The 11,503-nt window shown below is 58.2% G+C and overlaps 1 protein-coding gene and 1 long non-coding RNA gene across 2 annotated transcripts; one reads left to right on the forward strand and one right to left on the reverse strand.

Moving 5' to 3' along the window:
• Positions 1–3,390, reverse strand: LOC126931073 (uncharacterized). The gene is made up of 3 exons (XR_007717772.1): positions 3,254–3,390; positions 1,082–1,232; positions 1–445 (listed from the first exon to the last, which is right to left on the reverse strand). It is a non-coding gene; the product is annotated as an uncharacterized LOC126931073 (long non-coding RNA).
• TAMALIN (trafficking regulator and scaffold protein tamalin) lies at positions 2,500–10,420 on the forward strand. Its single transcript, XM_050748778.1, has 8 exons — positions 2,500–2,798; positions 4,724–4,773; positions 6,401–6,455; positions 6,558–6,660; positions 8,850–8,938; positions 9,037–9,108; positions 9,300–9,366; positions 9,852–10,420. Exons 1-8 carry the CDS (start codon positions 2,553–2,555, stop codon positions 10,355–10,357), a joined length of 1,188 nt encoding a protein of 395 aa, XP_050604735.1. The 5' UTR covers positions 2,500–2,552; the 3' UTR covers positions 10,358–10,420.
• Positions 10,421–11,503: the final 1,083 nt, after the last annotated feature.

An 11,503-nucleotide genomic window follows, 5' to 3' on the forward strand; every position in this document is an offset into this window, starting at 1 on the left:
CCTCTGTTAAATGAGGGCTTGGACCATACGGTATCCTTTCCAGACCATAAGGCCATTTCTGGCTCTGAAATCCCAGGATTTAAGGAATCACACAAAGGACTTGGTAAAAATTGCACTTCCTGGGTCCACCTTTACTCTGGGGTTCTCTAGGGCTTTCTGCCTAGCAAGAGGAGGAAACAAGGCGTAAATTTCAGTCCTCTGGTGGTGTTTGCTCACTTGGAGGCCCGGAGGTGGACTGTCCTGCATAAACTGGGGAAGTCTGCCTCCGCCTCAGCTGAAGGATGACTGGCTCCACAGGCTGTTAGACACAGGGGCTGGGCCACACCTGTGGCATCCACTTCTCCAGGTTTCAGGCAAGGAGATGTGTCTAGTAGGTAACCCTCTGTGATAGCTGGAGTGGCTCCTTCACAGAGGAGGTTGTGCAAGATGCCCTTTTGCTGGGTCCCTTTGGGGATAAGCAATGGAATGAATGGAATACATATCATTGCCTTTCCACTTTGCGCCTCCCCCCTCCCACCCCCCACAGATGCCGTCTGTCAGGAGCAGGCAACAGACGGTCCCGGGGTCCATCTGTGCTAATGCTTCACAATAGAGTCCCATGTTTCCCCACCGACACCCCCTCGGCCCCTCAGCTGATGGCCACTTGGTGGTGCCAAGGCGGGAGGTGGGAGGAGGGAGAAGAAGGCACTAAGAGAGCTACCTCTTAGCTCCTGGCAGTCCTCAATCCACCCCGGCCCCCCACCCAACAAGCATCCTGCCATCTGGACTTGTGCAATCACTAAGGGGCGGAAAAGCACCCTCTTCCACCCACACCTCTTGTAGGGGATGGGGGCCTAGAGGACTGGGGGTGGGGAGGAGAACACAGAGTCAAGGAGACTAGAGAAGAAGGAAGAAGAAAGAAGACTGAGCCAGGCACGAGAACTGAGACAGGCAGGAGGCAGAAAGCCTTTCCTGGCCTCGCAGGTGGACGTGGCCATTGCCCCTCTGTGCTCCTTATGCCACGTGTCTAACGCAGCACATGTGCAAGGTACCACTCCCTACCAGGCCAAGAGCCTCTGTAACCCCAGGGCCCAGCCAGTACCTGGCACAGAGCAGGGCTTAAATGTTGGATAACAGCACAGAGTGGTTAGATTGCAGGCTCTGCAACCAGGCTGTCTGGCTTTGAATCTCAGCTCTGCCGCTGAGTGACTTAGGGCAAGTTACTTATCTTCTCCGGGCCTCAGTTTCCTCATCTGTAAGGGAGGATAATGGTGCTTATTTCGTAGGGTTGTTATGAAGACCAAGTGAGTTAATGCATGTATGTAAAAGGACACACAGAACAAACAGTGTGCATTGCACATGGTAAGTGCTCAATAAATGTTAACTGTGAAGGCATAACAGATTTGGGAAGACTGGGGGAGGAGGGGACAGACAGGGGCACCGCATTGCCGCCTCTGCTTCTTGGTCGATGGGTGCTGGGACATGGAGTCCCCAGCTTGTGCTGCTGACGCCCTGTGGTGGCTAGCCGCTCTTTAGACACCAGACGCTGCCTTCCACTTCCTCCTCTCACTTCTTATTCGGGCACCACTGACGACAGAGACTTCGGCTGGGCCATTCCCGCCTCTCCTACCGCCTGGCAGCCATGGTAACAGCCTGGGGGATGGTCCCTACGATGGGGTCAGAGAACGGCTGAGCATGGCCATCCCCCCAGCAGCCCTGAACTCCGATTCGGCCTGGGCTCATCCCAACCTCCTGAGTCAAGTCCATAGTAAGCGTCTGTCTGCTGGGAAGGGGGATCTGGGCCTGGCATCAGGAGCTGAGGAAAGGTGTGTTTAGCAGGGATCACTCAAGCCCCTCGGAGGGGATAGGCCAGAATTAAGCCTACTGCTTTCAGGGTTTCCACCTCTTCCCTTTCTCCTAGACGTGGGAACAGGGGGCAGCCTCTTTCAGCTCTTCTGGGGCAGCTGTGTCAAGGGAAAATCCTGGGCCCTCTCACTCCCTGGGGGCTTCTGTGCAGAGTTCAGGGAGTCTCCTCCCTCCTCTGTCCGGCCTCCACCCCTACTGCTGCGCAGCCCCGCTGCCTCTCTCCCTGCCCTAGAGTCTCCTGCAGCCCCCTGGATCTCCTTGACTCTCCCCACCTCCCTGACTCCCCAGGCTTCCTACAGTGACCTCTTACCATGCCCCGCTCCATGAATCGCCAGAGCTATCCTTACCTAAATGTCAAACCTTGCTCAACGTCCCTTCACAGACCCCTCCAGGTATCACGCAGCCCCGAGCCCCGCCCTGGGGGCCTCATCCCGCCCCCTCGCGTCCGCTGCTCGGTTTCCCCCACCGAGCGCCCAGCTCCCGCAGTTTCCCTGGCCGTCGAGCGCCGTGGGCGGGGCTCCAGGGCGGCTGCGCCCCGTGGGGAGGGTCCTGCGTGCTGGGGGCGAGGCCACCCGAGGCCGCTCCCCGCCCGCCCCCAACCCCGCCCCTCTCTCAGAGCCTATAAAGGGAGGTGACGGGCGGCTCGCCCGGCTGGCATCCCCGAGCGGAGCCACCGCCGTCTCCACCCGGCGCCCGGCGCCGAAGCCATGACCCTCCGCCGACTCAGGAAGCTGCAGCAGAAGGAGGAGGCGGCGGCCACCCCGGACCCCGCCGCCCGGGCTCCCGACTCGGAAGTCGCGCCCGCAGCTCCGGCCCCGACCCCGGGACCCCCTGCAGCAGCCGCCACCCCTGGGCCCCCAGCGGACGAGCTGTACGCGGCGCTGGAGGACTATCACCCTGCCGAGCTGTACCGCGCGCTCGCCGTGTCCGGGGGCACCCTGCCTCGCCGAAAGGTGCGTCCCCCGCCCGCCTTCAGGACCTGCTTAGCCCCACTCCGTCCCCCTACAGGGCCTGCTGACCCCGCAGTGCCCTCTCCTCGGCGTCCGCGGAGTCCCCCACCCACCTTCTTCCCCGCTGGGTGCCTCGACTCCCCCGCGTTCCCCGCTGCTCCGAAGGCTGTGGCCCTCGCCTGCACACCGTGCCCAGGCTCGGTGGCTCTCAACTCCTCGCCCTATACGCGCCGCCCCATCGCGCCCCCTCTCTCCCTCCTTGACTCCTCCCGGCACCCCCCTTATCCTACTCGCTCCATCTGGCTTTCTGCTCCCCATGCCCCGCCTCCTCGTGGCCAGGTGTCCTGAATCCCCAGGATCCCCTCGCCCCAGGGGCAGAGACGGCCCTAGACAAGTTGAAGGTCTGAGAGCCCCCGGTGGGAGAGGTGGGCCGGTGGCCGTGCCGCGTGCGTTCTCACCCTGAGGAAGTGCGTGGGGCGCCGCTGACTCCGGAGAGCACACCCTTCCGAGGGGACTCCCCGATTCCTGGGCTCGGGGCCTGCCGCCTGGCCCCACGTCTGATGTTCGGGGCGCGAGGGCCACAGCTCCCTGGACTTCTGCCGGAACCGGACGTAGTGGGAGGGGTCGCAGGGAGCCCACGGGGCAGGAAGGATGCGGGCCGCGCCTACCTCGGAGTCTCCCCTCCGCCAGCCTCTTCCTCTGGCCCCAGGGGACCTGAGGCTCAGAACCTACACAACACCAGGTTAAGGAGAGGGGCCTGGTGGCCTTTCCTCACCCGGCCACCCTCCTTTGCCCCTGGCCCCCAGCTAGCCCCCACACAATGAACAGCTTGTTGAGAATTTGCATTTTATGAAAATCATGTTGAAAGACAAAGGGGTCTCTCTGTGCTGCCCAGTCCTTCCTCCCTGGCCATTTGGGAACTGTCCCCACCCCTGAGGCCAATCTGGTTCTGACCCTTCCCTTCCTTGCCTTGGGCAGCTTGGGGGGAGGGTTAGCAAAGGCACAGACCAGAAAGGCCCTGGGCTGTGCAGGCTCCAAAGGAAAGGGCTGCTCTGGGACTGGACCTCCTCCAAGGACCAAAAAGTTAGGGAGGGTAAGAGACTAGTTTATCAAGGACCCTGAAGAGACAGGAACCTTCATCTCTCATCCTTCCCCCACCCCCCTGCCCCAAAAGAACTCCCGATCTCGCTCCTTTAGTGAGACTTACTGACAAGTTTGACATCTAAGATGTTTTGTCCCAGAAAGCACAAAATGTATGACAATGGAGAGAGACCCAGGTGTAGCTGGGCACAGCTGGTCACCTGCAGCTGGGATCCACAACTGGTCCCTGAAACGGGCTGTACCTTAGGAGACCTGGCACCTATGTCCCCACATTCTGGCTGGGATTGCCAGCCCTTCAGGCCGGGGTCCCTGACCCTAGCCCTCCCAAGCCACTGTCTGTAGCTGAGAAATTAGATGGAGAGACCCAACTGGCAGAAGGTCCTCGGAGCACCTTGATAGGTGAGCCCAGGGGACACCTATCCTCTGAATCCCACTGGGGAAGAGCCCCTGCCTCAGCTTTGGGAGTCTGGATGGCCTGAGCCTCTACAGACATGGGCCCTCGGGGTGGAGACCATTCTAGAATAATGATCTCCCCACCCACTGCCAGTGTGGAAACCAACAAGGGCTTAGAGGTTCATGGATCTGGAACCCAGGAGGATGGTTGTGTCCCTGCAATCTCAGGTATGAAGGTAAGGCCGTAGAGAAAGTTGGGGAGTGGTGCCAGTAGTGACACTTGGCAAATAGTTGTACCAGCACCAAAGCAGGTGTGGATGTGGAGTTGCAAGAGGCAAACAGGAAGTGGGTCGCTGTGTCCAGGGTAGCACTCTCAGCATCTGCTCAAGGACAGTCCTGCCTCACCTGCTCCTTCTGACCATCTTCCTGCCCAGGGCTCAGGATTCCGCTGGAAGAATCTCAGCCAGAGTCCTGAACAGCAGCGGTGAGTCACCAGCACCCAGCCCCTGCCATGGTCCAAAGGGGTGAGGTGCTGGGTTGGGCGGTGCCAGGACAGCATCTCAGCCTAGCGAGGGTAGTCATTCTCCTAGCCTTTAAGCATGGCTCCCCCGCTGAGAGTGAGGGGCAGGTGGGGGTGTGGGCTGTGTGAAGGGGGTGGCAGAGAAAGGAGGTAGGGACTTTTGAGTCATTAGGTGCTCTTCAACCCACCCCCAGTCCCTGCCAGTTACCCCTCCCTGGGGAGATCTGGATGAACGGATGTGGGAGGTGGGAGGGGGTGTAGGCAAAGCCTATGGGGAATGTCCTAACCCAGGCCTCCTGGGCTCCCCTGAGCCCTCCCAACCTTGGCAAACCCCATGGGCCCAGACCTTAGCCAGGCTGTGTCCAGCTGCTTGGGGCTGGCTACCCCTGCCTCCAGAATGTCAGTCCTCTTCTGGTCCCAGCCTGTGGCAGCCCTCTAAGGAGGGATCTGAGTGTGGGCAGAAGTTTCCCTTCTCTACTCAGTTTCCCTTCTCTACTCATGTCCCATCCCTGATTTGGGCTTGACTTTCTCTAAAATGGATCAGCAACTGGCCTGCTGGCCAGATTGGCTTGTTTGGCCCTTGAGCTAATAATTTTTAAGGAGTTATAAAAATAAAAACAAAGAACAATATATGACAGAGATCATAAGGGGCCTGCAAAGAAAGCCTAAAGCATTTACCATCTGGCCCTTTGCAGAGAAAGTTTGCTGACCCTTCCAAAAAACCCTAGAACATTGGGGTAGACGCCGAACTCCCAGCCACCCTGCTCCCTGCCCCAGTAGTACAGAGAGAGGGGAAAGGCCTGCTGTTCAGAGCGAGAGGGGCTCGAGTTGGAGTCGGGAGGTGCTGCTCAGCATTTGGGGGAATATCTGGGTCAGGCTGGGAGTGGAGGAGCCTGGTCTCCAGGGCCTTTCCGAGGCTGAGCTACTTGAAGGGGCCTTTGGAGGCTGCTTTAACTGTGCCTCTGGCTGGGCAGGAAGGAAGGGGGTGGGAGTGGGCAGAGGAAACTCTGGGCTCCCCCAGCAGGCGAGGATCTGGAGCGGCTCCAGACCATTGTGTCCAGCGGGCAGGCCTTCAGTGCGGGAAGGGGCGGCCTCGAGGCTCCCCTCCCCCAGCCCCCACATCTGGTGGGCTGGCCCCAGCACAGCTGGGAGGAGCAGCTGTGGTCTTGCTGAGCCTCGTGACTGGCCTCTGGGGGTGGGGCCAGTCCTCTCCCCAAAGCTGTGGAACAGAGGAGGCTCCAGGCTGTGGCTGAATTTGGGGCCTTAGCTAGTCAGTAAGTGGTACTATAGGGCTCACTGGAAAGCTGGGGTGTGGCTAAAAAACTCAGCCGGCCCGTCCTTCAGGGGACCGGCCCTTCTCTGTGCTTCCCTCCCACCACTAGAGGCTGGATTGGTTCTCGTGGCTCCACGAGGCTGATTTCAGTTGGGTATGGGAAAGACATTCCAATAATCTGTGAGGAGACTGAGCTGTCACTGGAGACTGAGTCCTGCTGGAATGTTCTAGACCAGTGGCCAATATCCAGGGAGGCCCAAGCTATGGGACTGCTACACCTTTTAATCCTGATTGTCTTGACCCCTGTGTTTCTTGCAGGAAAGTGCTGACGTTGGAGAAGGAGGATAACCAGACCTTCGGCTTTGAGATCCAGGTGGGAGAAGCTGCACACAGGGGTCGGGGGGTTGAACGGCCAGCCTGAGGGATGCATGGACTTGTCCCAACCCTGGGCTGAGGGTCCCCTTGTCCATTACAGACTTATGGCCTTCACCACCGGGAGGAGCAGCGTGTGGAAATGGTGACCTTTGTCTGCCGAGTTCATGAGTCTAGCCCTGCCCAGCTGGCTGGGCTCACACCAGGTGGGGCCTGAGCCCAGGACACCCAGGTCTGGGAAGGGGATATGACCTTACTCCCAAGCAGAGGGGGTGAGAAATCTCTCCTGAAATCAATTCCTCTTCCTTTTCCTTCTTTGAGAAGGCCAGAGAGAAGAAAGATAGAATCAGGGCTTTGGATCTAGGCAAATTTGCCATGTACTGTGTGATCTTATATACAGCTCCATCTACAAAATGAGGGTAATAATGCATCCAAACATCACAGTGCGGCAAGGGGATTCCCTGGGCACAGAGCCAGGGCCTAACTAATGGTGGATGCTGCTGCTGCTGCTCTGATTCCTCCCAGCAACCTGGCAGTCAGCATGGGCAGGAGCTGGGGAAGAAGGAACATTCCATTAGGTCTGCTTGATATTGGGGATCAGGCCAATCCTGCCCCCAAATGGACCCGACGCTGAGGAACTGATGTTACTCCCTTTAAAACAATTAACAACCTTTTTTTTTTTTTAAGAGACAGGGCCTCACTCTGTCACCCAGGCTGGAGTGCAGTGGCATGATCATAACTCACTATAACCTTGACCTCCTGGGCTCAAGCAATCCTCCTCTTGCCTCTGCCTCCCAAAGCAATATGTTACTTCCTCTAACAAGGAAATTATGCCTCAATAGGAGACCCCTGGATTGAGCGGATCTAGAGTCCCCAGGTTCCAGGAAGGGCAGCCTGAAACTGTATGAATCAATCCCCCCTCCACCATCCTTGCCCCTAAGCTCCTACCTCCTTCCCACTTACCAGCAGCCCGTGCTAGCTATCATAGTCCATTTTCTGTTACTATAACAGAATACCTGAAATTGGGTAATTATAAAGAAAACACGTTATTTAGCTCATGATTCTGGAGGCTGGGAAGTTCAAGACTGAGTGGCTGCATCAGGCGAGGGCCTCATGCTGCATTCTGACATGATGGATGGCATCTAATGGCAGGAACGCCTGCAAGAGTGGCGAGTAGGCACATGCAAAAGAGACAAAACATGGGTGATCTTGCTTTATAGCAACCCACTCACCAGGTAGCTAAACCAGTCCTGCCAGAGCAAGAACTCACTCCCCAAAAACAGCATGAATCCCTTGATTGGGTGGATCCTTCATGGTCCAAATGCTGGAGTACAATGGCGTGATCTCAGCTCACTGCAACCTCCGCCTCCCGGATTCAAGCAATTCTCCTGCCTTAGCCTCCCGAGTAGCTGGGATTACAGGCACCGGCCACCATACCCAGCTCATTTTTGTATTTTTAGTAGAGATGGGGTTTTGCCGTGTTGGCCAGGCTGGTCTCGAACTCCTGACCTCAGGTGATCCACCCGCCTCAGCCTCCCAAATTGCTGGGATTACAGGAATGAGCCACCGCGCCCGGCCCCAAATGCCTCTTAAAGGTCCTACTATCTCTCAACACTGTTACATTGGGGATGAAGCCTCAACATGAGTTTTGGGGACAAACCATATTTAAATGGTAGCAGTAGCCAAGTAGTATACTACAACTTCTCAAGGTAGTTTCACATCCACTCTCCTTCCCCATCATCCCTGAAGCAGCCACAGCAGGGATCCATACCCCTTTTTACAGATGGGAATGGAGCCCTCAGATGGAGCACACCACGCTTGAGGTCAGGAGGCTCTGCAGTGGTGCAGGGTAGCAGAACTATCCCTCTAGGGGCCAGTCATTCCCTGTGCTTCTCTCCCACCACCAGAGGCTGGACTGATTCTCTGTGGATCCATGAGGCCCTGCCATGCCTGGGGCCAGGGTTGGTTCCCAGCTGGATGCTGCTCACCTGCCCTTCCCTAAATTGACTGGGTCTTATGGCCAGCGTGGACTAGACAGAAATAACCAACTCTGAGGGCAGCCCAGGGTCCTGGGTTGGCTTAGCTTTGGGACAGAGCTTGAGGGTAGAGTGAGGGTGTTGGGTGTGTGAGGTCTCCGCCCTTTGGCTGGGGTGCTGGGCCTGGACAACCTGGTAGTCACTACAGGCCCAGAAGAATGGCTGTGGTTCTGTGTGTTTGGATCTAGTATGAGAGATGTCAGAGGAAGTCTACCGAGAACCATGAGAAGTTGGAGGAGGGAGTTCGGGAGTTTTCCTTGCAGTTACTACCCACTCCTCTCCCCTTTCTGGCTAAGGTAGGATGCTGGAATTCTAGCATGCCCCATGGAGCAAATCTAACCCCCTTGTCTGCCTGGCAGGGGACACCATCGCCAGCGTCAATGGCCTGAACGTAGAAGGCATCCGGCATCGAGAGATTGTGGACATCATAAAGGCGTCGGGCAACGTTCTCAGGTATGTCTGGGAGCCGAGGTGCCTGAGAACTCCTGAGCTCAGCCTCTTGGTATTTCCTCAGCCTGTGGCTCACTCAGCCTTTGATTCCCCAACCTCAGACTGGAAACTCTATATGGGACATCAATCCGGAAGGCGGAACTGGAGGCTCGTCTGCAGTACCTGAAGGTAGGGAAACCCAGATAATGTCCAGCCTCCACCCTCCTCTTCCCAAGCCTCTGCCCTGTGGGGGGTCATTTATATCTGAATCTCCTTTAACTGAAGGTTTCTTCTGTCTACTCCCTGACCCCTTGTCTGTACCCACGTCCTGCTAGTTTCCTGCTAGCTTGTGACAGTGGGGTGGGGACTGTCTCTTGCAGCAAACCCTGTATGAGAAGTGGGGAGAGTACAGGTCCCTAATGGTGCAGGAGCAGCGGCTGGTGCATGGTAAGTAGATCCCGGGGTGTGAAGGGCCACTTGTTCTGCTCCAGATCCCCCATCTGTGCTACCCCCTCAGAACTGGCGGGTTCTAGTAAAGAAAGGTTTACTAGTAAACCTCCACAGTAAAGCAAGGTTTGTTGAGCTACTACTACTTTGGGTACTGCCGCACCCACATTTCTGGTTATTCTCACACTAGCCCTCGGCAGGTAGTGTCATCTTCACTGTACAGAGGGGAACACCAGGGCTCAAAGAGTGTGTGTCAATTCTTCCCGAGGCCCTTTTGTGCTAAGCGGCCCCCATAAGGATCTAAGTGATAATTCCTGATTTGCGGGTGAGGGAAGTAGGGTCTCAGGGTTGTGCCTGGCCAGGGCCACAGAGATAGATGGTCAGCAGGACGGAGTGGGGATGCCCCATCCATGCCCTCCGACCCTTTGCGGAGGACACTACGGCCCAGGCCTGACCCACCCCCCACCTCTCCCGTCTCTGCGCAGGCCTGGTGGTGAAGGACCCCAGCATCTATGACACGCTGGAGTCGGTGCGCTCCTGCCTCTACGGTGCGGGCCTGCTCCCGGGCTCGCTGCCCTTCGGGCCTCTGCTCGCCGTGCCCGGGCGTCCCCGCGGAGGCGCCCGACGGGCCAGGGGCGACGCCGACGACGCCGTCTACCATACGTGCTTCTTCGGGGACTCCGAGCCGCCGGCGCTGCCGCCCCCGCCGCCCCCGGTCCGCGTCCTGGGTCCGGGCCCCGCTGAGACCCCTGCAGTGGGGCCGGGCCCTGGGCCGCGGGCCGCATTAAGCCGCAGCGCCAGTGTGCGGTGCGCAGGCCCTGGCGGGGGCGGAGGTGGGGGCGCGCCGGGCGCGCTCTGGACTGAGGCCCGCGAGCAGGCCCTGTGCGGCCCCGGCCTGCGCAAAACTAAGTACCGCAGCTTCCGCCGGCGGCTGCTCAAGTTCATCCCCGGACTCAACCGCTCCCTGGAGGAGGAGGAGAGCCAGCTGTAGGGGCGGGGGCGGGCAGGGAGGTATTTATTTATTTATTCGCAACAGACAGCGCTAAAAGAGGGGGAGGCCGAGCCAAGAGGACCCCAGGAGCCCAGAGCAGCGGGAGAAGGTCGTTGCTAGCCTCAGCCCACCGGGTCGATTCCTGGCTGGTGTCTGCTGAGGGAGTGGGGGGCCCAGACCCTTCTCTTCTCCTCCGCCAAACCACAGTGGGAGCTGGGGCAGGGGGAGAGCCAGGAAATCGGGGGCCAAAGATGGGGGTGCTTGCCTACAGTCTGCATCTGTAGTGCCTTGTGGGGTATCCAGGAACACCCTCCCAGCAGGGGATGGGGACCTTGTCCCATGAAGCCCTCTCCTTAGCTTTACTTGCTCCCCCGCCCTTAGCCTTGGGGAGAAATGGCCCGTGGTGGGCTGACCCCCCACCCTCCACACACAGTTCCATGACCCAGCGGGCCTCCAGGGGCATCGGGTGCTGGTCCTCCTCCCTCCTGGCCTCGACCCCTAAGGGCTTCGCCCCTCCCAGGGGCCTGTAACTAAGTCGGGTCCTGCCAGGCAGGGGGCCTGTGTTCTGTGCCCCTTGGGGGACAGGAACCGGCAAGTTCAGGTGGGGTGGGGACAGCACAGACTGTTCCACCATTCTGCATATTGTTGCTTCTGAACCACAAACTGTATAAAATGGATGGTTTTTTGCATCTGTGTCAGTGTGGTGACTGCCTGAGGGGGAGGATTGGGCTGGGGCAAGCTCTGACTCCACCATCCCAACCCCCGCCCAACGCACACACGTCTTGTTTTCTTGCAGCCTGAAGCCAGGGAAATAGGCTGGGAGATTTAAACTTACATGTATGGGCCTGAGCTGGAGGCCCCACACTTCTTCACAGCTTGAGCCTCCCTCCCCAGATACCCAAGCAGGTGGTGGCCAAGGCTTACCTCAAGTCCTCAGCCATCCCTGTAGAAATACGTGTGCTTGGCACGCCTTCCCAGCTTCTGAGGTCTCCCTTGAGGGGCACAAGCCAGATCTGCAGGGACTTGAGGCATTACCACCTGGCCTGTGACGGGCCCAATCACGGATCACCCTGTTGTTCTAGCAGTCTTCAGCGGTTTCCCATAATCCCAGGATGAGATTGATTTTTTTTTTTTTTGAGGTGGAGT

The sequence above is a fragment of the Macaca thibetana genome, chromosome 11 (genome assembly GCF_024542745.1).
Source record: "Macaca thibetana thibetana isolate TM-01 chromosome 11, ASM2454274v1, whole genome shotgun sequence".
Taxonomy (NCBI): domain Eukaryota; kingdom Metazoa; phylum Chordata; class Mammalia; order Primates; family Cercopithecidae; genus Macaca; species Macaca thibetana.